Consider the following 25,387-nt stretch of genomic DNA (forward strand, 5'->3'; position numbering starts at 1 on the left):
GCCTACCCTGTTTGTTTCGGAACGGACTGATAATAATGTAACACCCAGTGACTCACAACATCCGCTGTTGCAGCAGGATTATCAAAGCGTGATTTGGTGTTCTTGGTGAAACTGCGCCAGAGGCTGACAGCTCACAGATGGCCCGGTTTGGATGGCGTATTTAGCACATCGGTTAGGACGATCACGGACCTTCCTGCCCTGTGTGCCCGCGCTCAGACTCATGCACGCGGGCGGAATGGACGACATGGGTCCGATAGTGAGTCGGTCTCCGCTGGAGCGACTCGATTTTGACAACGTCGCCCTGAGGAGGCTCCCCCTGGACCAGTCCGAGGAGCCGGGGGTGCGGCAGGTGAAGGGAGCGTGTTTCTCCCCGGTGAAGCCGTCGCCCCTGACCCGGCCCCAGTTCGTGGCGGTGTCTCATGACGCCTTGGCTTTGCTCGGGCTCAGCGGGGACCAGGTCCTCAACGACCCGCTCGGTCCAGAGTACCTCAGTGGGTCCAGAGTCATGCCCGGGTCCGAGCCTGCAGCGCACTGCTACTGCGGACACCAGTTCGGACAGTTCGCCGGGCAGCTGGGCGACGGGGCGGCCTGCTACCTCGGAGAGGTGAAGGTTCCGCCCGGACAGGACCCCGAACTGCTCCGGGAAAACCCGAGCGGACGGTGGGAGATGCAGGTGAAAGGAGCAGGACTGACTCCTTATTCCAGGTAGAGGGTTGATGTCTTCTGTGTCAGTTCACTTTATTATTCTGTAATAAGAATCTTCCCAGAACTTACAGGTGTATCGCTGTAACTGGTGACCGTGTTAACTGGCGACCTTCAGCCGGATCTGTTGTTGTCGTAGTTACAACAGTTACCAAACGAATACCTGTTTGTGTAATATCAATTTAATCAATTTATTCTCGAGTTATTTATTTAATGAAAAACTTGACTAACAAGATTTTTTTCAGTTTTCATCATCTGTTATGATAATCACGACAACCACAGGCGCTTTGGGTTAAGGTCTCCAGTTTACACGGTAACTAATTAAAGCGAAACAGCAGCAACTTCCCAAGTCACTTCTCTATTAAACTGGTCCAGAAGTCATGGCTTTACTCTTTAAACTGATTGACTAATGGTCTAAGCATAACTGTAAACATCTTTTAGTTTATTTATTTATTACACATATTAAATTAAAACTCAACTCAGCATGTCTCCGTAGGTCAACTTAAAAAAACAAACTAATGTTTAAGAGCAGAGTGGTTTATAATCATGGTGTTATTTAGAGCTGTACAGCAAGGTCGAGAGAGATAGGTATGACTCAGCAGTTTGTGCCTCTTGTCATAAATCAGAGAGTTTAGACCAGGAACATTTATTCCCCCTTCATTTTCAGCCACGCAGATGTAGTCTCTAAAAGTGCTCACTTGTGTCAGATGGGCATTAATCAAATTATGGTGACAAGACTCGTCTAATAAATAACGTGTTCTATGATGGGTATTGTACGTCATCAACACTTAAAAAGAGCAATATGTAACTCTGACACCTAGTGTTTAAAATGGGTACTGCAGTCCACATTTAAAACATTGTAGAGAGCTGTCTCCCCCCACCCCCTCCTCTCTAGAGTTGATGCTCACACAGGTTGCCATGTGGTGGACACTGAAGCTTCAGTGTTTATCCAGCTTTGCATCGGTCTGTAAACCTCTCTCCAGTTTTCAAAAGCTCCTGGTCATTGTGTGATGTATTCTGTCCTTCGCAGACAAGCTGATGGCCGTAAGGTTCTGCGCTCCAGCATCAGAGAGTTCCTGTGCAGCGAGGTCATGTTCTTCCTGGGTATTCCCACCACTAGAGCCGGCTCTATCGTCACCTCAGACAGCCGGGTAATACGAGACGTGTACTATAGCGGGAACCCTCGCCATGAGAGGTGCTCCGTGGTCCTTCGTATCGCCCCCACCTTCCTCAGGTGAGCGCAGGAAGTCACCTTTTTATCTCTCGTGGATGTCTGAAGCTCTGGAGAAGTTGTTTGTCTCAATCATGATCTCTCTGAGCAGGTTCGGGTCATTCGAGATCTTCAAGCCGGCTGACGAGTACACGGGCCGTCAGGGTCCGAGCTACGGACGGGATGAGATCAGGGGTCAGATGCTGGATTACGTCATCGAGATGTTTTACCCCGAGATCCAGCAGAATTACTCAGACCGGGTGGAGCGCAACGTGGCCTTCTTCAGAGAGGTGAGAGCGCATGAGGGGACACTAACCGTCAGGCATTGTTGGCGCCCCCTGTTGACAATGTTTTGTAGTTTCATTTAAAGCTCTGGTGATCTTTAAAAGTCTGTATCTGGACCAGGTTTATTCAATCCAGTTTGGTCAAAAGAAACATAGATCAGGTGATCCTGGATAGCCAAGAATCAGAGTACAAAAATCTGGCTCATTCTGGTCCAGATTAAAGTTCCTGAACAAGCGGACCCAGAGGTTTTGCTGGCAGCAGGTGGCCAATTCAAGTCCTGAGGTTCCAGTCTCAAGCCAGGAACATTTGGATCCCTGTAATCCTGTTAACCTGCTGCAGCCTCAGAGTCTGTTCATGTCTCTGTGTCCTGATCAACATCAGATTAAGACGTTAACAAGGCGTTCAACTGTGGACTGAGACTTTTTATGCTTCTATATTACTTAGAATGTTCCTCTAATGTCCCGCTTCTGTCTGAAGGTGGTGCTGCGTACGGCTCGGCTCATGGCTCAGTGGCAGTGTGTCGGCTTCTGTCATGGAGTCCTGAACACGGACAACATGAGCATCCTGGGACTCACTCTGGACTACGGTCCTTATGGCTTCATGGACAGGTCAGACTCCAGAGGTCTCAGGGGCAGGATATGATGTGAAAAGGATGATGTGGTCTGAGTTAGAGTCATATCATTTGGTGCCTGTGGCCTGGTGGGTAGGCACACCCCTTGTGTGAAAGCTGGGGTCCTTGAGAGTGGGCGGCCCCAGGTTCAGGTCCGGCTTGTGGTTCCTTTCCTTCATGTCATTCCCCACTCTCTCTCTCTCTCTGTCCTCGGTTACTTCCTCTATCCACTGTCCCGCCCCTCCAGTCGAGGCAAAGAAAGCCCCAAAATAATTCTTAAACCTTTTTTTTTTTTAAAGGGGACATATCATGAAAAATCCACTTCTATAGTGTTTTTGAACATTTATTTGGGTAACCTGAGTGTCTACTGACCCACAAAATGTGAAATAAACCCATCCAGTCCTTTGTTTGTGGTCTGCATAAGTCTTACAACACAGAGAAAAATGCTCCGTTTCAAATGTGCTCTCCTTGTGATGTCACAGTGGGATTCTGGTAAAAAGAAATCCCCTCCCCTCCCCTGGTATCTCCACCCATGGACTCCACCCCCAGCCTAGAGGAAAACGTTAGTGCATGTCTGCCATTTTTTATTCTTGCTAGCGATGTCTACCGGGAAAACTCAGGGGGGGTCATTACATTTAAAGAGACACACACACCAAAACGGAGTGTTCTGAGAGAGCTGGTTTATACAGGGTCACAAACCTCCTCTGGTGCTTGATTCATGTTATATTTTGACCAAAGCACAGCACAGATGTTTCATTTAGACCACAGGGGACTGTTTGAAAAGGGATAATATGTTCTCTTTAAAGATAGATGTGATTGGCAAGCAAAAAGAGAATAAAGCAGCTTCACTACATGAACAGAGATCGCACTGGCTGATCGGTCACTTGATGTAAACGCCATCATCCCACCAAATCGCTCGGTGTGAATTCTGCTGAATATTTCCTATATTTACACATCAAATCATCTCGACGCCATGCAGTAATTTTACTAGGAGGAGAGCAGGGATAGAAAAACCGTTTTAGAAATAAATGATGAATCAATCATTTTCACACATGCAGTTTTGTGTTTGTGTTAATGCAGCATTTATAAGAAAGACAAAGCCGTGCGTCAGCATGCCCGCACTGCTTCTGTCTTTATCATCCACAGATATTAGACGGGATATATTCAGACTACCCGCTCACAGCACGATATTTCCGCTCCTGTGATGTCTGTCCTTCACTATGAATGTCACAGAGGCGTTATGAAGGGACGTTAGTGATAGTGGTGTATTTAACCTTTCTCTCTGCTCTCAGGTTTGATCCAGACTTCATCTGTAACGCCTCCGATAACTCGGGTCGATACTCGTACCAGGCCCAGCCGGCCGTCTGCAGGTGGAACCTGGTGAAGCTGGCGGAGGCTCTGGCTCCGGAGCTGCCGCCTGACCGGGCTGAGACCGTGATCGACGAGTACCTGGATCTTTATAACGGATTCTACCTGCAGAACATGAGGAAGAAGCTGGGTCTGCTGAAGAAGGACGAGCCTGAGGACGAGATCCTGATCACAGAGCTGCTGCAGACCATGCACAACACAGGTGAGGATCAGTTTGATACTGTCTTCACCCATGCACACATATCAGGAAAAGTTCCTCACATTTTCAGGGTGAGCTTCATGTGTCTGACTTCTAGTTACTTCAGCCTGAAGTCAGGGTGAGCTGATGTAATTCAAGGCAAGCAAGTCTGAGGGGGTGAGAACATGACCAGTGCACAGTCTGTGTGTTCCTCCCAGTCCGACAGGGAAAACTTGTGTGAACAGGAAGTAGCTCAGCTCTCAGCAGCAGAGAGAATCACTCCCATGACGTCATCTTTTGTTATTGTTTTGATTGAGAGCCCCCTGGTGGTAGGATTGACATTCTGTGCATTTATCCAAACAAACGGCTCTATTAAATCAAAACAGAAAGACGTTAATGAGGTGCCTAATTTGTGATGGTGCTTTGCAAATTTTGGGGCTTTTTACCTTGAAGTTCAAATATTTAAAAACAAAACTAGTGACTTTAAAACGGTTGTAAGAAGCTGTTTCCCTCGTTAAACCTTTCTACTGAAATACTGTGATGATGTCGGACTATCAAAATGTTCTTATGATCTTAATGAACTCGAGCACGTATCTCCACCTTTGCTCCCGTGATAAGTTCATGCCAACATAACAGATCGGTTTCTAAATATGTGAGAGAAACGTCCCAAATGACGTCAACCACACGAGAGTTCTCTAACAAGGTGGGGTCTTTGGCAACTTCTGACTTAAATTGCCCACATGTTGGTGAAGTCCTCTTCACACAGCTCTGTTTCCAAACACTGGGAGGGGAATTTAACAATTTGCTGCACAGAGAACATGAAATCAGAATCATCAGCAGTGTTGCATGCCCTTATTGTAACCTGTTCTGCCCCCCTCCTGCAGGTGCTGACTTCACCAACACCTTCCGCAGCCTGAGTCAGATCTCCTGCCCCGCAGAGGGAGACGCTGAGGGAGAGGAGGGCGTGGTGAAGAAGGCGTCAGAGCTCCTGCTGCAGCAGTGCGCCTCCTTAGAGGAGCTCAAGGCTGCAAACAAACCCAGCATGGATCCCAGGTGAGAGAGCAGAGCGTGCAGCACAAACACAAAGGGCTTTCACACCCGCAGAAATCTCCTGATAAACTCCTGAACTTCACCCGGAGTTTCTACTGCCAGACCCCCTAGCATTTTTTCTGCAGCAAGTCCGAGTGAGCTGATCTTGGAACGCCGCAGGATATAATCAGGAGAATTCACTTCGAGCCAATGGGAGGGGGGAGTGACGTTTCTATTCTGTGACTGCTGCATGTAGAGTGTCTGCACGCGACCGATATGATCTCACAGTAAAAAAAAAAAAAAACCTGGTAAAAATTTCCACCTTATGATTTCTGTTCCCACAGAGAGTTGGCCATGCTCCTCTCGATGGCTCAGAGCAACCCGGCGCTGTTCCAGATGATCTCGGACCGGGCGACGATAGCGAGGCAGTTAGACAAACTGAGCAAACTGAAAGACCTGATGGAGACGAACCAGGAGGAGCTGAGCGGCAAACACGGAGAGGAGTGGAGTCGCTGGATAACACGATACAGGTGAGATCTGTCCGGAGAGCTGACGTGTTGCATTGTTCTTCCTTCACTTTTATGTTATGCATTAATCTTGGCATTTATTTTGCAGCCTGCTTTGTTTGTTGTAGCTGTTTTGAACTTCCATCAATTTAAAAATTGCAGCTCGATTCTCCCAATGTCGAAAAAGAAAGAATGAGGGATGAACCCAGCTGGCGTCTGAAACAAGAGGAGGGTGGAGGAACTGCATGCACTGACTGAGATATTTAGGGTCGGAGTGTGGAGTGTGTGCGAGGAGGTACTGTGCGTGTTGAATCTGAATCTGTGTTTGTTTGTTTTTGTCCTTCCTGCAGGAAGCGTCTCGGCCGGGAGCTGGAGGGTCAGAGTGATGTGCAGGCGGTGCAGGAGGAGAGGGTGACGGTGATGGACAGCACCAACCCTCGGGTGGTGCTCAGGAACTACATCGCCCAGAATGCAATTGAGGCTGCAGAGAGCGGAGACTTCTCCGAGGTGACGCCCTTTTTGAACTTTGCACTCTAGTCCCTCTCATTTCACTTCCAGTCAGATGTGGGGGCGGGGGGAGATAGCGCTCTACAATGTTTAGAATTTGGACTGCAGTACCCATTTAAAACACTAGGTGTCAGAATTGCATATTGCTCCTTTAAATTCTGGTATTGTGAGGACCCTACTTCTTACATATGAATCATTCATATGAATTCTCTGTTGCCATCGGGAGGTTATTAAATGCTGTTTATATTTTAGAGATTTTTATTTTATCCTTTGATTGGACTCATCCTCAAATGTTTTCCCATATTTGAGCTCTTATGTATCATTGCTGTCTGAACGTTGCTGTGTCTTTCATGTCCTCAGTGTTGAGCTGCTCCACTAATCCCCCCCCCCCTCACAGGATTAATAAAGCTCTTTGAATTGTTCTGTCTTCCTCTCTGCAGGTCCAGCGGGTCCTCAAAGTCCTGGAGAAACCTTTCTCTACACAGCCGGGTCTGGAGCTCCCCTCGTGGTCGGGCGGAGGCGGGGCGAGCGAGCAGGGAGAGAGGGACGAGGGAGAGGAGGCGCAGCAGGAGGCGGCGTCTTCTTCAGCCGCCGCCAGAGACCCCGTCCCCTACGACAGCAAACCCCCCACCTGGGCCAATCAGATCTGTGTTACATGATCTTCGTAATAACTTCTCTGAATGTCTCCTGCCTAAATGAAAAGAGAGTTTATTGTTCTTTCAGTTCATATTTTTGTAACTTTCTACGTCACTGAACAGCTCTCGATCACGCAGGCAGGCGGCATCAGGGAGGTTAACGAGAAGCACGACACCGCGGGCGCTAACGAGCTGAAACAAACACGCAGGGAGGGAGCCGAGTTTGGTTAAACAAATACATCTAAAATGTGTTTTTAAACTTTAATCATTTATGAAACAATGCCACAAAATAGCGAAAAATAAGTGTTTTTTTTTCCTTCTGTGACGTCACATCCTGCTAAACACACGATGATGCAGAGTCACCAGACAACTTGATTTTATGACTTGACATTAGAAAAAGGCCCCTCAGCTTGTTCCCTGTTTGTTTGATGTTCAGCTTTTCATGACGACTCAGACAAAAAGTCCTACAGCGACCTATCTGACTCCGATACACAGCCGGGTGTCACCTCGACATATACCAAATAATAAAGTGTGTGTGTGTGTGTGAGAGAGAGAGCGGGATGCCGCAGTATATTAACACGCACAGTTCACTCCTCTATAACAGAAACTTGCCTTTAGCCACTGTTAGAGCTTTTTAGTCACAGGGTCACAGAAAGAGCTTTACAATGTTTTAATGCATAACTACTCAGCAGGTGTAAAAAATAAAAAACAGCAGATTGTGAGAAGAGAACAGTAAGAACGGTGTGTGTGTGTTATAAGAAGTTTATCGTAGCTTGTGCCACAGATGTAACGCTGCAAAGCTTCATGTTTTAGAGAAAGTGGAAATAAAGAGATTGAATGCCATTAAAGGATTTGTTTCAGTGCTTATTATTTTTTTTGCATCATTTGAAACAAAAGCTGCTCTCTATCTACAGATTCTGAAAAGGCTAAGATGTCATCGCTGCCGGTTCAGAGAACATCAGATGTTGAGAACGCATTTAAACCAAGCGGCAACCTCCGGTGTTGACTGATTTGATTTGTTTATTCTGAACATGTAACATAAGACAAAGGTGAACAGAAAAAAATAACAGACAGAAAAATATCAAACAGTGTAAAGTATTTTTTTTAAAAATACAAAATGTGGACGCTATGCTATTTTAAGTTACATGTCCGCAAAGGAGTGGGAAAAAGTAAAAACTTATTGAATCCCACCCCCTCTCCATCTATTCAACTAGCTTGTATTATATTTGTAAATTTATGACTATAATATAATATGACAATTTATTTGTATAGTTTATATAGGTACCCTAACCCTAAATGACCTACAGATTCTAAATAATACAATAACAAAAGCAACAAAAAGGAAAAGAGGAAAAAAAGAGAAAAAGAAAACAGCAACATGTAAACATTAATCCCTACAGACACCTTGTGGAATTCAAACCCCTTCTTCTTCCCTATACCTTGTGAATATATTTGTTATATACAGTACAGATTTTTGATTTCCAATTAAGACAAAAAGGGCCAAAAAAATAACTTCAATTTAGTTCCTAAATTAGGAACGTATTAGGTACGTCCATCTTTCAATAATCACAGTAAATACACAACTTCTGAATAACACATGGCATATAATAAACAAGAGTCATTTATAGGGACCGTTCCCAATGCACTCACATTCAGTTCTCTTTGACCCCTTTCCCACTGAGGCCACCGATCTTAAAGGGTGTGCTGCATGCTGTGCAGGTAAACGGCTATCTAGCTGTATGAATCATCTTGTGACGATTCAAGTTTGACATCCGTGGGAATCTTTTCCCACAGATGCTGCAGGAGAACGGCCTCTCACCCGTGTGTGATCTCATGTGGATTGTCAACTCGCCTTGAGATCTTAAAGGTTTGCCGCATGTTGAGCAGGTAAACCGCTTTTGGTTCGAATGAATTTGGATGTGCCTGGTCAACGTATACTGCCAATAGAAGCTTTTCCCACAGGTGCTGCAGGAGAACGGCCTCTCACCCGTGTGTGATCTCATGTGGCTTGTCAACTCGCCTTGAGATCTTAAAGGTTTGCCGCATGTTGAGCAGGTAAACCGCTTTTGGTTCAAATGAATTTTGATGTGTCTGTTCAAATTAGACCTCTGACAGAATATTTTCCCACAGGTCTTGCAGGAGTGAGTCTTCTCACCTGTACTCATGCATGAAAATCGCCTTTTTGATTTTCTTCTTGAGTCTGAGTCTTTGTGCTTAAAGTCAGTTTCTGATGTTTTAGTGTTGTGACTTCTTTTGGGAAGTTTTTTTTTTGGTTCTGATTTTCTAGTTGATTCTGAGTCTCCGAGCTCGCTTCCTTCTGGATCTTGATCCTCAGCATCATGAGAGTTGTTAGAAATGGGCTGATGTTCATTTAGTAGTTGTGCTTCACTGTGGTTTCTCTCCTCATGAGTAACAGTCAACATGGATGTGTCAGTCTCCTGCTTCAGTACGAGCTGCTCTCCCTCCTGACTGCTGCAGTGTTCCTGCTGCTCCTCTTTAATCTGTGGAGGCTCTGGATCTTCTTGGTCCGGACTGGAGTTCCTCTCCTGATTACAGAGCTGCTGGTCGACCAGAACCTCCTCCTCCTCCTCCTCCTCACTCACATGTTGCTGTGGAACATCTGGAGGAACACAAACAAAATACAGTAAAATGAAGAATGCAGAGCATGTTGAGGCGTTATATCTCAGTAGTTGTTTTTTTTTTTTATTCTTGACCCGCGTCATTCTCAATGATTACATCACCACTGTTAACCAATACAAACCCAACGTCACTTTGCATTAGTTTAGCATAGTTTGCTTTTTCCTCACCTATTCTGTGTAGGTAGATGTGAGGTTTCCAAACGATATCCAGCAGTCTGCTCTTCCGATCGATCTCTCCCTCGTACTCAACGTTAGTATTTTTTAAAACCACAAATTTGTCTTGAGCAGAAGTTAGTCCCTTGTTGATGTGCTCACTTCCTTCTGGATCTTGATCCTCAGCATCATGAGAGTTGTTAGAAATGGGCTGATGTTCATTTAGTAGTTGTGCTTCACTGTGGTTTCTCTCCTCATGAGTAACAGTCAACATGGATGTGTCAGTCTCCTGCTTCAGTACGAGCTGCTCTCCCTCCTGACTGCTGCAGTGTTCCTGCTGCTCCTCTTTAATCTGTGGAGGCTCTGGCTCTTCTTGGTCCGGACTGGAGTTCCTCTCCTGATTACAGAGCTGCTGGTCGACCAGAACATCCTCCTCCTCACATTGATGTTTCAGTGGAACATCTGGAGGAACATGAAACAAAAACATTTAGTGTTGTACACCTTACCGGTGTTACAATCTAAGTGAGTGACATGCCCGATGCACACCCAATGATGATTTTTCAGTTATATTTATGGTCTTGGTCTTGACTTGGTCTCTGGATTCAATTAATCCACGCTCGTTTGTTTTGATTTGGAGGCGGACGTGAAGTGACGATTTACGTTTAATTTCGCACAGCATTGTGGGTGATAAAATACAATTCATCTCCTGAAAGCATGCATCCGAACTGTATACTGAATGACCACGAGAGTTCAGTATACTGAAATTCTCTACTGAAGAGTACGTACTGCCTACTGAACGGCCCCGGGGCCAGCTGGTTGTACGTTCAAATACTGCCTGAAAAAAAAAACAGTAACACGTTTTAAATTTCACAGCGCTTTCCTGTCATACCGTTGATTTGAGGTTTCCAAACGTTATCCAGCCCTCTGCACTGACGATCGAGCTCGTACTCGGCGATCATTTTTTTAAAAACTACAAATATGTCTTCCGCAGCAGCCGCTAGTCGCTCGACGACAAACTCCCTAAGACTCTCAGCTGAACACATTGTTGTTGTTTTATTAAACTTTAAGATAAAATAACAGACAAGTCTGAGAGGAGCATTAGCTGAGTTCTAAACAGGTACCCGCTTTGTTCAGGCTACTGACCGCTTGTGTCACACTATAAAGTACCGACAGTGGAGGTGCGGCAACTTTTCGGTTCCGCTTTCAATTATTCCTCTTCTTTTTTTATTATGTGTTTTTTTTTTTAAGCAAGCATTTATCAACAACCGATATTTAATTTTATCTTATCTTATCTTATCTTTTTTATCTTAATTAAATAATATTGCCAGTAGCCTACTTATTTTTAAGGTAGCGTGAAAGAGAACGTATACCAAAACTACAGAAAGAATTGTATACACAGGTAAAATACATGCCCCTCTTTCTGTTCTTTAAACGCCCTATGATCTTCATTTGACTATGATCTTCGTTTGTAACACAAGCAACAAGGAAGGTGATTTCGTAATCATCTCCATCATATCCCCATATCTCTTCCTGATAGTGGCTCAGCTTTTGGCAGACCGTATTAAATCTAGTGCTGGTAAAGGTATCTCTCTTCTTGGAAGAGAATTAATCATACACCCAGCTGGCGGATGACAACACACTGTTTTTACAAAATGAAAATCAAATATCTGTAGCCATTGAAGCAATTGGGGAGTTCTCAAAGGCCTCTGGTCTGTGCTTGAATATAAACAAATGTGAACTAATGGCTATTAAAGAATGCACTGAGTCTGAACTTTATAACATCCCACTGAAAAAGGAGGTGCAGTATTTAGGGGGAGAGAAAGGCAACATTCTGGCAGCCTGGAGAGGGCGAATGAGCTAAACCTGTTCTTCAACCATTCACCACATGTGCAAAATGGAGAAGTCTGAACAAACTGTTATCCATTATGGATAATCCTGATCACCATCTGCACCACCTACTGGACAAACAGCGGAGCAGCTTCTCCAACAGACTGATACAACTCCGCTGCCACAAGGACAGATACAGGAAATCTTTCCTACCGAAGGCCATAACTCTACAACAGCTCACCTCATGCGAGCAGAAAACTGTCATCATGATAATATCTGTCTCACTTTACTGTAATCTGTAGTCATTATCAGCAGCCACGTTTTACAATCTCTCTTCCTGCAGGACTCAGGACTGTAGATTAACATCTGGGGTACTTGGTACCAAGGAACAAAGGAACTGATCAATGATTTAAGTCTCCCTCTCAGACAGGATATTATGAACTTTTACAACACCTGGAATAAACAATCGAGTGGAAACAGAACACTCTGCTATCTATGAATTGACCCCAAAGACATGAACTGTGACCGAAACCAGTCTCTGCAAAGTTGTAAAATTGACCATCTGTTGAAGGACTGCTGAAGAACTGAATTAAACCACAGCGTTCAATTCTGCATCAAATGAACATTTATGTCTTTCTTCATCTAGATATTTGTAATTATCACATTGAATGTATTATAATCATCTTTTTAAACTCAAAATCTGATCTTCAGAATAGGAATAAGAGTTATATTATGTTTAATATGAATTTGACGTGGAGCGCTATTGCCATCTAGTGTTAGAATATCCATGAATACGTAACCTTCATTATTATACATTTAGACGTGTTATAAAGCATACTCTTTGATATTAGCTATAGCAGGTGTTATTATATCTACTTTATTAATATGTCTTATTAAGAATGCTGACTGTATAACATGTTTTTGTTCACCTACAGGCTGGGATTAACTGATGATGTTCCCAGATGGTGTGATTTTCATCTCAACATGAATCTGATAGAAATGTTTGTCTAAATATATGATGTGAACCTACATCAACGTGGATCTGATAGAAATAATATCAAAATGAATGTATGGTGACGTATATATGTTTAGATTCTTATTCTTAATCTTATTGAGTAAACTCAGTTTAGTTTAAACAATTGTCCTCCGTTCAGAATGGGAGTCACCCGTGGGCGGCCCCCCTCTTTGCCTGCAGACCCCCCTCCTCCCATCCAGGTGATAAGAGTTCACACTGAGCTCAGATCTTTAGTTTTTAGTTCTGTTTTTGGTTTGTGAAGTTTAGAGCTTCAGCTCTTGCTCTCTTCTCTTCGGACTTCGGTCCGAACCACTTCTTTTAAGTTTGTGCCGTAGGGACGAGTCTCTGCCGAACTTTCTTTTTCACGCACAATTTTTGGAAACATCAATTATTTCTGGCTCAAGCAAGGTTTTTTAACTTTCTTCTCCAAAGTCTTTGCTCTTCAATTTTGAATGCCAATTCCTTAGTTTGGATTCATCAAGATGGCCATCCGGTTAATCTGAATTGGAAATCGACGCATCAAAAGACTCTTTAATTTATTTTTTTCCTGTTGGATCCTCTTGGATCTTCTGAGACGAAGGCTGAACCGATTTACAATCTCCATCCCGGCTGCACACTCCGACAAAGGTGTCAAGGCATCTAATCTGGCCCGTGGACCTCTCTGGGCCTGAAAAGAACCACTTGCCAGGGACTGAAACGCGGGACCAGCCGGCGGAGTTCAATTGAACTCATCTCACAGTAAGACTGCTGGTTGCTGGTGTTGGAAGATTGAGTCTTGAGTCGTGTCTATTCAGAGCCCTCCTTTAAATCCAAATAGAATCCCAAAATTCCTTTATCAACTTTTTCTTTTTGACCATTTTCTGATCAAGTCATTCAAACAATACCGCGTCTTATCTCATTACTAAATATATAATGTCACCATACATTATAATTGCATTATCCTGATCATAATAATCATATTCTTTATCTGTTTCATCTATACCTTATTGTTTACCCCTTTTATATTACATTTTACACATACAATTCAGGACTTTGTCTGTGTGTTTTCTTGTTTAACATTTCCAGAACTTACTTCTTTCAAGATATGAAACTGACTGATTAATGAATTAACTTATACCATTAAAGTTATTTTCTTCCTTTAACAGGAAGTGGTACCCCCTTATTTTAATCCGAGGTTAAATAAAGATATAACATTTTAATAATTTAATTACGCTACAAATCTGTTCTGCACATGTTAAATTTACAAATTATCCCTGCACTCAAGTTCACTTCATTTGTCTGTCTACTCGCCGTTATATTGAATAGTCTCTGCTGATAACATGTCTACACTCACGCACTTTAACTTATGTATCACTGATTGCACATCTCCCTAAGTCAATACTGTCCATTTACAACTCTGTTTTTACACATTTACATCTACCTCCAGCAAAGTATGTTGTATTTAATATTTTCATATTTAAGACTAGTAATGCTAAGTTAAATCCTGGTTGTATATATTCACATTCTTAGTTTTGATATTTTTAGTGCTTATTTACTTTGTATTTCATATTATATTATGTTTAGATTTGCTAACATTGTGTTTTTTTCTGTAACGCCACAATTTCCCAGTTTGGGATAAATAAAGTAATTCTATTCTATTCTATCAACTGTTCAACAGGGCGGGTCTTCTTTTTACTTATGAAGAGTTTCTCTCAGAATATAATATCCCTGTAACACCTGGGGATTATGCCAAAGTGTTTGGGGCCATACCCTCTGGAGTCTGTATGATTTTTCAATTTCAACCGAGGATTGATGGCCGACAGTTACCTCTGATATCTCCAGCAAGAACAGCAATAGGGAAAATATGTTTCTCTAGTTCTCTTTGTAATAACAACAGGTCTATAAGGACAATGTTCCAGAAAGATATAACAACATCACCATATGTAATTTCCTATTGGAATAGATTTGTGGATGATATGGCATGGAAAAGGGTCTGGCTGATACCTAATCGATATTTGATCACTAATAAAATTAAGGAAATATCTTTTAAACTCATACATAAATTTTACCCTGCTAAAGATTATATCAAAAACAGATTTAAGTTAGATATAGGCCTAGATGTAAACTGTAATTTTTGTAATGAACTTCCTGAAACTGTTGTACATTTATTTTGGCATTGCCCAACTGTAAAGACGTTTTGGCAACATTTGTCTGACTTCATTAATGAGAAAATCAATAAAGATTTTGTTTTATTTTGGAAGAATGTATTGTTTGGTCTCTGGGAAAGCAGTACACAGAAAACCACTTGTGTATACTTGATAAATCTTTTGATTATAATGGCCACATTTCACATACATAAATCTAAACACACAGGTAAAAAAACATGCTTCATTGCATTCCATAATGAGTTCAAATAATACATGCATTCAATTAAATACTCTGAAAAACAGAAAGCAATTAAAACTGTAACAGCTTGTAGTATGTTTAATATTTTATAGTTTCTTAGACTTTGAACCCCACTCCCCCTAGCGTAAACTGTTCTTTTTTTCCTTCTTAAAACAAATGTATTTCTTATAAAATGTCGCCTGTGTCCCTTAATTATTGTAATGTTTTCTATATTGTCTTTGTATACACAGATGAATTGTAAACGCAATATTGTCTGAATAAAGTTTATATTAAAATAAAACACGGTTAACCCATAGACATATTGGGTTAACCTTGCATTGCTTTCACGTGATCCTTGGATTTCTCGGATTAAAAAAATACGGACGCAACAAAAGCTCATAATGTCGTATGTTATTGTTCAGAACTAAGCTGGTTGATTCGGTCTTTCCATAAATTCACTATTATAATCGTTTTCGATGATAAAGGGGACACAGAAGCCCCCCAAAAAATAGCTGCTAGTTGAAAGTAATATAAAGTTCTTCATATTCCGATTATTTCGCCATCACTTCAAATGCATCTCCAGCCGTAGCAACCGAGGCAGTCGGTCTATGTACCCTATCAACCATGGAGGCTCAGCTTTCGTTGATGGATGAAAACGACGAAGAAAACACCAAAGAACAAGAAGAGCTCCTCTTCGACAGAGTCCAAGAACTAAAGTAATGAAAACAAATAATCCAGAACAACAGTATGTGGACCGAATAGTTTTTACTCTGAAGTTAGACTTCTTAAGGATAACTTTTCTAGGCTTCATACTGGACTACCTGCTAGCGTTAGCCTCGAAGAGCTAGCTCTAATCATAAGGAAATGTTGTTATAGCTTTCACATTTAATATACTGCTGCTACACCGTACAGTAATAGGCTATGTACAGTCTACACCGTACAGTAGGATTTGTATCGGTCTTTGTCAGAAACGTCATCGTTTAGTTGGTGACGTCACGTATATGTGTTATACGTATAGGTTGTACGAAAGAGGACAGACATGAGAAATAAATAATGAGAAGTTAGTTATACACTTCGAGAAAAAAGTCAATACGCTGAGAAAATATGTGAAAAAGTAGTAAAAAGACAAGAAAAAGTCGAAATACAATTTCCATAATAAAATCGAAATATCAGAAAAAAGTTAAAATGTTAAAGTTGAAATGTCGAGAATAAAGATAAAACACATTCTCCATAATAAAGGCATAATGTCGAGAATACATTTTCTATTGAGAAAAGAAAAATCAAATGTTGAGAAAAAAAAAGTGAAATACAATTTCGATAGTATGGGTGAAAAATTGTCGGAAAATGTTGAGATTTTGGAAGTAAAGTTTAAGTAGGCTACAATTCCCCCCCTGAAAAGTGGAGCAGGCAAAAGACGGATTGGGGGATTTGTAAACGGACTAGAGACACATATTAGTGTCAGAGAAACATGATGAAGTGGATTTTACAGAATATTTGACCTTCAGTTTCTAGAAAACACCCAAACATTTATAAAAAACAATTTTCTTTGTGACTAATGTGAAGGGTTGTGATGTCCATTTTCACCCTAGACGTTCCAATGCCGCCCTCCAGGTAGAGATAGACCTGTTTGAACGCTTTATCAGCCGCATTGATCCTCATGACCTCCTGTCCCAGGCGGGGGGAGATGGTCCAGGAGGGTCGCAGCTGGAGGGAGGGGTAAGTGATACTCAGAGTCCAGACGTCTTACTAATATAGATGGAACATTTTATTTACTCAATATTCCAGTGATAATGAGTAATAATTACCGGTTGTTTTCTTAGGATCTCTGTTTTTTTTTCTTATTATCTGGAGATTAAAAAAAAGCTTGTTTTTCCTGTGGTAACGATATCATTTTCTGGTGATCTTGAAGCAAAACAATAGACTGCTGACCATGACACTGCCCACACTAATGAGGTACGTTAAGACCATTTCTATATTTGTTTTATGCTTCTGAACTCTGGGGATATGAGATGAATAAGTGGAGATCTCGAGAAAACTACCAGGAAATCTGAATAAATAAAATATATGGATGTATGTCCGCTAATGGCTCTCATACCTTTACATTGACTCTGATATAATTATGTTCCTACCACATGGTACTGTACTCCTTTTAGCCCTGCATCGTTCTGATTTTTTTTAATTTCAGGAAAAAACATAAAAACACCCAAGGTAAAGAAAAACAATAAAACAGCAGGTGTGTGGGAGTGTTAGAAAGCTGTAAACGAAAAGCACATCCAGAAAAATGTAAACGAATCTACAAAACAATCTTCATTTCAGAGTTCGTATGAGAAAGTACAAATCTCATCCAGTGGAAAGAAGTCAGAATTTCTGTTCCAATTAATTATTTCAATTCAAGGCCATTCACAAGCTGCTCCCTGCCCGCACCGCCTTACTCCTCATACACCTGGTACACTAACAATCACACATGTGTTTATCAGGGTCGTGGGCGGAGGCGCAGGTCACGCTCCCATGTTTCAGATCGCCTCCAACAGCTGACCTTGGAACAAAAACTCTACGTGGCACAGAGAGAGGTGAGAGAGATGCATCAAGACCAAGACAAACTCAAACAGAGATGTGAGAGGATTCAGGACGACTTCAAGGTAACCACACAGAACATGCACATCGAAAACAAAGAGAGAACACACCCACTCTGACGGTACTTTTTGTCCTTCCAGGCCTCCTTACAAGAGGCAGAAATTAGTCTTTCAGAAATCAGGAAGGCTCAGCACGAGTTTGAACGCAGACTGCTGAAACCTCTTAAAGACAACAGGCTGGACATGAAGGAGCCTGAGAAGGTGCTGCAGTGCATCACAGACAAGTCAAAGGTGAAAATAAGTTGAGCTGACGACAACATATGAAAAGTGAAAAGTAGAATTATTATGAATTAGTCATGACATTGACCCAAGCAAGCAGCAACAGAGATGTATAGTTCACTGTTCAACAGGACAAATTATTTATGCAGAAATATACAGGAAGTAAAACAAATTCACTTTTTAAGAAAAGATTTATAATTTAGAGGCGATTAAACTGACCTATGGAATCAAAGGAATCAGAAGTGCAAACGCTCCCCTCCTTAACTAAGAAGAACAGCAGAAAACAAGGCCAAATAAATCAGCGATTTGCCCCTCCACATCCCAAACTGGATGAGCAGTAGACATTATAGATGGAAATTCATTTTGCACAACTTTTAAATTCATTCAAATAATAACCTGAAATATTGAAATGTGTTTTTTAGATATACTTAATTTTTCACATGATTGTAGATTTGCTGCTTAAACCTTTCAATCTTTAGCCGTCATCTCCACAAAATGAAGACACCTGAGTCTAGCCTGCAGGGGTGTGTCCAGACTTTTTTTTACTGGGGTGGCCCACTTGGGGCATTGACTTGTGCAGGGGTGCACACGCACGCGAATGAATATAAACATTTGACCCTTTCTATCTCCATTCATATTTACTTGTAAGTAACACATTTTGGCAAAACATATAAATCTTCTTAGCCCGACTCTTGAGGGACTCAACAACAAAGATGTCTGTGCAAAGTCACAATATTAGGTCCCTAGAAAACTGCATGCAAACTCTTCTGTCCTGTCTAACTTGCAAAAATAAATTTATTGGCAAATAAGTCCATCGCAAGTTTGACAGTGTGAAAGTGTTTTTCCTTTGGACATTTTTATGGAAAGAGCAAAGTATTCATTTATAACTGACTTTACTTCCATTAGCCTGTTGAGCAGTCAGAATAGTTGACTTGTATTTAAGTCCTGACTCTAATTAGGGCAAAAGGCCAATCAAAGATTTGGATTTTGGTGTGGCACCTAGGGATTCAAGGGGGGCCCATGCCACCCCTGACCACCCCTCTGGACACGCCCCTGCCAACCTGCTGTTGGTTCTTGATTCTGCAGCATCCTCGCTGCACTCTGATACTAACATGCGTTCATGGTCGTCATATGTTTTATTTGTTCTTCTGCTGTTTTTTTCACCACTCAATCCTTCATACTGCACAAAGAGTCCAGTTTGTACAAAAAAGAGCATGATTCACTTTTAGTCAACTTGTTATCTTCCTCTTTCAGTTCATCTGCAACCCCTCCACAGATTGGTCACCTTCCTCCCTCTGCTCACATTGTCATCTGTTCTTTTCTCAAACACGAAAGGTCTCACAGTTGGAGAAGTTTCTTGTGAAGAACCAGGCCCTGAAGGTCCATGAGAAGAAGCTCCAGCAGCAGCTTCTTCAGAAAAGAGAAGCAGGAAAAGCTGAGTACGAGGTAGAAAGTTAAAGCTTGACTTCGTATATTCAGATAGGGTGTTCAAGCTAGAAAATCAGAGGGCTTTAAAGTCAGCCAGAGATCATATCAGATCACTCTGTGTGCTCTGCTTTTTATTCATAGCTGAACATAATCGCTCTGTGTGTTGTTTCAGGACGTCTTTCAGGAGTTTACTGAGCTGAGAATCAACAAAAACCTGGATGAACTTCAAGTCAACAATCTGAAAGTCCAACGTTTCCTCAGTTCACAGAAGGTAACTCATCCCTTTATGTGTTCAACCACGCTCTGCTATCATGCCAGCTGATCTTTTGCTGCATTCAGGTGCCCCTTGGATGGTCCAAGTTTCTGAGTTGGGTTCATGTAATTTTAGTTTGGAAAGCCGTAATGTTGTAACAACAACAACAAACATCGTTGATGCTACGTAGAAGACGTGTGAATGTGTTACAAGTTATATTTCAGCATAAAGTTGATATGCAATACATTCATTAATGAAAAGAATCTTAACATTAAAAAAAAGTTTTTTTTCCGTTGTGTCCGACACCACATGAATGCGGCATAAGTGCAAGCCCCCAGCTGATTTGCTTCTAAGCATCCTATTGGCTAACTGCACCCATGCAGCCTTATTTAAGCTGCTCTGACCTGCCTCCACCTGCTGTGTCTGACTATGGTCTGAATTAACCAATGTCATGATGTTGTCATTGATGCTGGCTCTGTTTGGGGTTTTGCTGCGCTCTCTCTCCCTGTCTTAAGCTTTCCTTGTATGCACATGAAGAGCAGAAATGAGTGCTGTTCCTGCCGAATGCTTTCCACATACGCACGTGGAAGGGCAGGGAGATCCCAGAACAGAGCCATATTTATATTCATTCATATTTTCCTTGACAAATAAATAATTTATAATTTATTAATCCCGCGAGGGGAAATTCGGTTTTACACTCTGTTGTTGAACATGCTACACACACATAGACCGAAATATACACACATGCACAAACAGGGTCCTGTGGACATTAATGCATTAATGGAGAGGTCTCAGAGTGAGGGGGCTGCAAACAGCGAGCGCTCCAGAGCAGTTTTGGGGTTCGGTGCCTCGCTCAAGGGAACCTCGGCAGTGCTCAGGAAGTGGACTGGCACCTCTCCAGCTACCAGGCCAGTTTCTGGGCTTGGTCTGTGCCAGGAATTGAACCGGTGACCCTCCGGTTCCCAACCCAAGTCCTCACAGACTGAGATATTTCCCCCCCGTGGTGCTGACTGGAACAATATCCTCTCTGTTCTTTATTGTGGATGTATAAAAAACACCTTTACAGTTGAGGTAACAATCACTCTGACTTTAGTTGTGTGTGTGTGTGTGTGTTTGTGTTTGTGTGTTGACAGGAGAAGCTGCAGAGTGTGACTAGGGAGTCCACGGAGCTGAGCAATGATATCACAAACAGGAAGCAGATACTGGGGAAAATCGAGGAGGAGATACTGCATGCTCAGGAGGTTTGTAAAATGTAAAAAATAAGACACTGTTCAACATAACGTAAACATTTACTGATCCGTTAGTTATCCATCAACCTGTCAGCTCTAGACTGATGAAGATGTCTGCCTCTCGGGACGATGGTAAATGTAATTCTGGTCTATCCATCGGTTAGTGATGAATGACTTTCAGCCAAGACTTCCTTTTCTGTGCGCTGCATTATTTACAGAAAGAAACAGATTTTCTGTTGGTTGACTTACATTCAAAGTTCCTAAATCCGCTGAAATAACATTTTAATGTAGATCATGTCAAGCTGTGTCGGGTCTGTCATCAAGAGGAGAAGAAAAAAACTTAAACGTTTGTTTTATGAACGGCGGTCATGTTGATTGCTAAGGCGGGAAATTTAAACACAACGTCTCAGCCAGATTTGTGGCTCAATCTAAATGTTTAATCTAGAACAGATTATTCAGATGTATTTAGATGCATCAATCTATCTTTAGAGATTAATAAATCTTCGTCAGATTATCGCTGATGGCAGCCATAAACAGCTTGTGTTTACTTACCTTTGCTCTCCATACAGACAACAAAATCTGCTGATACCTGATTGGTCAATACTACTCGGACTACAAACGTACTACAAACGGAGCACTTCCTGTACTTAAACCCAGACCCCTTCCGACAGACGCAAAATATACATTTCAATAGAGATTAGACTCTCTCTCTCCCTTTCTTTCTTTCTTTCTTTCTTTATTTTAACCTAATGGATCTCCTGGTCCTTAAACAAATCCTGCTTTGCTTTCACCATCTCTTCTTCAGGAGCAGTTAAAGGCAGAGGCTCTCAACCAACACCTGCGTCGCCAAATGACAGATTATCAGGCTCCAGGAGTCCTGGAGTACATTCAGGTCAAGGACAAACACAAGAAGCTGCAGCAGAAAATTAACACGTGGGAGAGGAAGGTTCGCATCGCTGAGGTAAATTATATTTAGATTTTCTCACCCGAAATTCTCCAGAGGTCTCAGTGACCAGTTGAACCACATGACAAGAGTTTGAAGAGCAATATGTTTGGCTCCTTATATGACACCACGCCGTCCCTCAGTGCAGCTGCAGACACAAAACATAGAGCGAAAGAATCTCAAACAATGAGCGCTCTCTTTTCTGTTTTCTCCAGATGTCCTCGACGGCCCACAGTAAAGCCTGGAAAACACAGAGAACCACTCTCACTCCTGCAAATAGCACTGTCGCTGGAGCCGGATCTGGGCAGCACCGACTCCCAGTGAAGCTGCCGCACATAGCAGAACACGTCAGCGCATAAGAGACACGCTGCTCTGTTCACTCATACTGTAACGTGTGCTCTGACCCCTCTGAGAATGTTTTATTAGGAGCCAAAATGTTGTAATGTGATCTCATTTTATCTCTGCATGAGACCCGATGTAGGGCAGTATGTTGCAAACATGTGTAATTCCAACACTGACCACCAGGTGGAGGCTTATTTAGGATAAAACCAAGGCTTGTACTGGAGTTAGGTTAGAATTTATGTTTAATATTCAACATCGTTAGTATACATTTAAAGACTGTATGTCCTGATAACATGGACCTAAAAATGTAAAATTATCACTAACACCAAATTATATAAAATATCTTAAATTATATTTATACATAAAGGAGCAATCTGTAACTCTGACACCTAGTGTTTAAAATGGGTACTGCAGTCCAAAATCAAAACATTGTAGAGAGCCTTCTCCCCCTGCCTCCTCCTCTCTAGAGTCAATGCTCACACAGGTCACCATGTGGTGGACACTGAAGCTTCAGTGTTTAACCAGCTCTGCATCGGTCTGTAAACCTTTCTGTGTTTTAACCTCTCTCCATTTTTCAAAAGCATCTCCAATATTGATCCTAGTTTGAGCACGTTTCTGCTCGTGGAGCTTATTAGAAACATGCAGAGGCTTTTTAGGTCGGGTACAATCACTTCTATCTGAACCACTTCTCTTGCCCGCTTCCATCGCTGCAACACCTGTTGACCTGATAACTGCTCTCATATCTGGCAAACTGAGGGGCGTCCAAAACGGCCGTGTGGGGGTGCCTTAAAACCGCCTACTTTCTCTGGTCCAAACAAATCCAGAGCATTCAGGAGCAGAATCTAAAGTTAGAAGGAGGACATACTGGCTGCTGCATTGTTGTCAGAGAAGCCAGCACTTCAACACAGCATGTTTCCTTAATGTCTGATCATATAGTAAGATACCTTTATCATTTCACTACACAGCTTACTGATTGGGTTCTTTAAGTTATGCTTCTGTAGACCATAGGAGCAGTATTTGACTTGTTCTTCATTATCTTTAGTTATCCTGTAATCAGTGTAAAGATACTGTGGAAAGGACATTCTGCATCATGACAAAACAGTTCAGGACTTATTCCTCTATTGCAGTACTGAAACATTGTCATACTTCTTTCTGTTTAATAATGTGAAGTAGAAGTTCCTCGATTTGAAGGCAGACAGAAAAAACAATCCAACTGAGACTCTACAAACTATTTCCTTTATTAGAAAGAAATCCTCAGAGGTATAAACCCTCGAAATGTTATGATGTTACATGCCATATATACAGGTATATACATGAAAGTGCAATGTCACAATGGTTAATGTGTTTATTATTAATTCTCTCGTTACTGTTTGGAAAATGGCGTCATTACGTACTCATGTGTAACCGTCCTGCGCAGCGTTCTCTCAAACAGACATGAAAATTAAACAGGACGTCTCAAGCTCCTCTAAAACATTTTCAAAGGCACTTTCACGAGTACATACTACAGATGTACAGAACAGCACAGAGTAAAGCCTACAGGGGGCGACACTGAGTCCTACTGGTGATGATGTTAGCAGAGTGACAGTAACACACTTTTCTTTTTTACAACTCGGCAGATTGTAGTCGACGCCTCTCGTTTGAAGTCATCTCCCAAACAAAACAAAAACAACAGAAAGGATTACAAAAATAAACAAAGTTAGTGAGTCAGAAATCATCTTCATCTTTTTGGATTATTACACACACAACATCTGTCAAGTCAAAGAGCGTGTAAACCTGCTGTCAGAGAGCTCTGCTTCTTCTTCACAGCACACCAGTCTGTGTTCGTATGCTCGCAGAACATTCCCAAAACATGCACCCACTTCACTGATATCTACAGCACAGATGTTACTCAAAAGGAGAAAGACAGGGGGCGCACTCACAGCTGGAACCTCTGCACAAAGGGGAGCAATAGCATTAAAAACGATCACATGACCTGCACACATTTGCGCTGGTACAGGCTGTTCATCAGTGAGTGTTTGAGAATATCTCCAAACTAAGGTGGTCAAACTCCTGGACGCTTCTCGATACGTCTGGTTTTTAAAATGATTCAATCTCTGTGATCGACAGTATCGAAAATGACCAAACTACCTGCAGAGAGAGAAAGAGAGAGAGCACTGTCTTAATTGCACAAATGTGTTGAGGACTTATTTGTGTAATTTAGACAATGTGCAGGAGTTCACCTGCAATCTTTTGGTGATGAAAAACAAGAAATCTCTCGATGTTTGGCACCTAGGACTGATATTTCCAATGCTGTGGTATCAAATCAGGTACGGATATAATTCGATCTTTACTATTATTTTATAGAAGTTTAAAATTCTTCATATCGCGACAACCCTTCTTGATACACGGGTGCACATCAAATCAGCAGACAAAGCCTCCGTGTCAGTCAGACGACAATGACACCTTGAATGTTAAAAGAGGAAATGAGGACACAAAGAAGCACAGGAAGCAGCATGAATAAAACCTTTTACACTAACAGTCATCAGGTCCATGGCTACCTGCAGCACCTCTAGAGGGCGCTGCCACAGGGCCTGTACACATCAGTCAATATATGGAGGGTTTCACATCCATGCTTTAACTCACACACATCACGTCTTTGGGTTAGTTCGGCTGTAGCATGTGTTCCACAACGTACAATATAGCATATGTGCTGAATAAACTGCAGGTATGAGATGATTTGTCATCAGAACCAGTCACACTGTAGACCCCCGTCGGATCTGCAGATGCAAGGCAGGCGATATTATCAGGCATGTTTCCGCCCTACATCGAGACGCGTCGCTGCAGGAATCCGAGAAAGTATGGAAGTGTTCAAACAGTTCATGGTGAAGTAGTGGTTTCATCCAATAGTCACATCTCATTCCAGGCATAATGGAAGGATCTCCAGCCGAGCACAGAGGTGATCTTTGTACATTTCTGGATCTCCAGCCGAGCACAGAGGTGATCTTTGTACATTTCTGGATCTCCAGCCGAGCACAGAGGTGATCTTTGTACATTTCCGGCAGGCTGTGCCAAGAAAAAGTTGCAGTTTTACAAGCTAGTGAAAATATCAGTACTATTATCTCTCAACAAAGTACCGTTTAGAAACAGAAACCTTGTTCTGTCCAGGTAATCACAGCAACTTCATAATAAGAGTTCTACATGTTCAATCAGTTACATTTCAAAGTCAATAAGGCCTTAATAAAGCAGGTCACAACACCCTCAAAGAGCTAAACACAACAACCCTGTGGTCCGTCGTGGTCTCAGTGGTGAACTCAGGAGCCTCATGCAGCCTGT

General features: G+C 42.2%; 3 protein-coding genes and 1 long non-coding RNA gene across 4 annotated transcripts; 2 read left to right on the top strand and 2 right to left on the bottom strand.

The window, feature by feature from the left end:
• The first annotated feature begins 9 nt into the window (after window positions 1-9).
• On the top strand, window positions 10-7,878 carry selenoo1 (selenoprotein O1). The gene is made up of 9 exons (XM_061036639.1): window positions 10-705; window positions 1,733-1,936; window positions 2,025-2,202; window positions 2,675-2,805; window positions 4,100-4,377; window positions 5,238-5,406; window positions 5,727-5,912; window positions 6,239-6,395; window positions 6,836-7,878. The coding sequence occupies exons 1-9, from the start codon at window positions 152-154 to the stop codon at window positions 7,061-7,063; spliced, it is 2,085 nt and encodes a 694-aa protein (XP_060892622.1). The 5' UTR covers window positions 10-151; the 3' UTR covers window positions 7,064-7,878.
• Window positions 7,879-8,645: 767 nt separating this feature from the next.
• On the bottom strand, window positions 8,646-10,408 carry LOC132973274 (zinc finger protein 180-like). The gene is made up of 2 exons (XM_061036643.1): window positions 9,838-10,408; window positions 8,646-9,650 (listed from the first exon to the last, which is right to left on the bottom strand). The coding sequence occupies exons 1-2, from the start codon at window positions 10,307-10,309 to the stop codon at window positions 8,758-8,760; spliced, it is 1,365 nt and encodes a 454-aa protein (XP_060892626.1). The 5' UTR covers window positions 10,310-10,408; the 3' UTR covers window positions 8,646-8,757.
• A 1,625-nt stretch (window positions 10,409-12,033) lies between these two features.
• On the bottom strand, window positions 12,034-13,805 carry LOC132973263 (uncharacterized). Its single transcript, XR_009672977.1, has 2 exons — window positions 13,410-13,805; window positions 12,034-12,354 (listed from the first exon to the last, which is right to left on the bottom strand). It is a non-coding gene; the product is annotated as an uncharacterized LOC132973263 (long non-coding RNA).
• A 1,755-nt stretch (window positions 13,806-15,560) lies between these two features.
• Window positions 15,561-25,296, top strand: ccdc113 (coiled-coil domain containing 113). Its single transcript, XM_061036634.1, has 10 exons — window positions 15,561-15,744; window positions 16,618-16,744; window positions 17,506-17,667; window positions 17,743-17,892; window positions 19,216-19,326; window positions 19,481-19,579; window positions 20,695-20,802; window positions 21,596-21,751; window positions 21,949-25,010; window positions 25,093-25,296. The coding sequence occupies exons 1-9, from the start codon at window positions 15,653-15,655 to the stop codon at window positions 22,090-22,092; spliced, it is 1,149 nt and encodes a 382-aa protein (XP_060892617.1). The 5' UTR covers window positions 15,561-15,652; the 3' UTR covers window positions 22,093-25,010; window positions 25,093-25,296.
• The last annotated feature ends 91 nt before the right edge of the window (window positions 25,297-25,387 follow it).

Source organism: Labrus mixtus, chromosome 4 (genome assembly GCF_963584025.1).
Source record: "Labrus mixtus chromosome 4, fLabMix1.1, whole genome shotgun sequence".
Classification (NCBI taxonomy): domain Eukaryota; kingdom Metazoa; phylum Chordata; class Actinopteri; order Labriformes; family Labridae; genus Labrus; species Labrus mixtus.

What these genes read in the sequence shown, in the direction of transcription:
- LOC132973274 (XM_061036643.1), bottom strand. Translation starts at nt 10,309, where the DNA reads ATGTTTTTGTTTCATGTTCCTCCAGATGTTCCACTGAAACATCAATGT. An exon ending in CATCTACCTACACAGAATAG is followed by an intron (nt 9,651 to 9,837) that starts GTGAGGAAAAAG and finishes GTGTTCCTCCAG; the next exon opens with ATGTTCCACAGCAACATGTG.
- ccdc113 (XM_061036634.1), top strand. Translation starts at nt 15,653, where the DNA reads ATGGAGGCTCAGCTTTCGTTGATGGATGAAAACGACGAAGAAAACACC. An exon ending in GTTTCCTCAGTTCACAGAAG is followed by an intron (nt 19,580 to 20,694) that starts GTAACTCATCCC and finishes GTGTGTTGACAG; the next exon opens with GAGAAGCTGCAGAGTGTGAC. An exon ending in AGATACTGCATGCTCAGGAG is followed by an intron (nt 20,803 to 21,595) that starts GTTTGTAAAATG and finishes TCTCTTCTTCAG; the next exon opens with GAGCAGTTAAAGGCAGAGGC.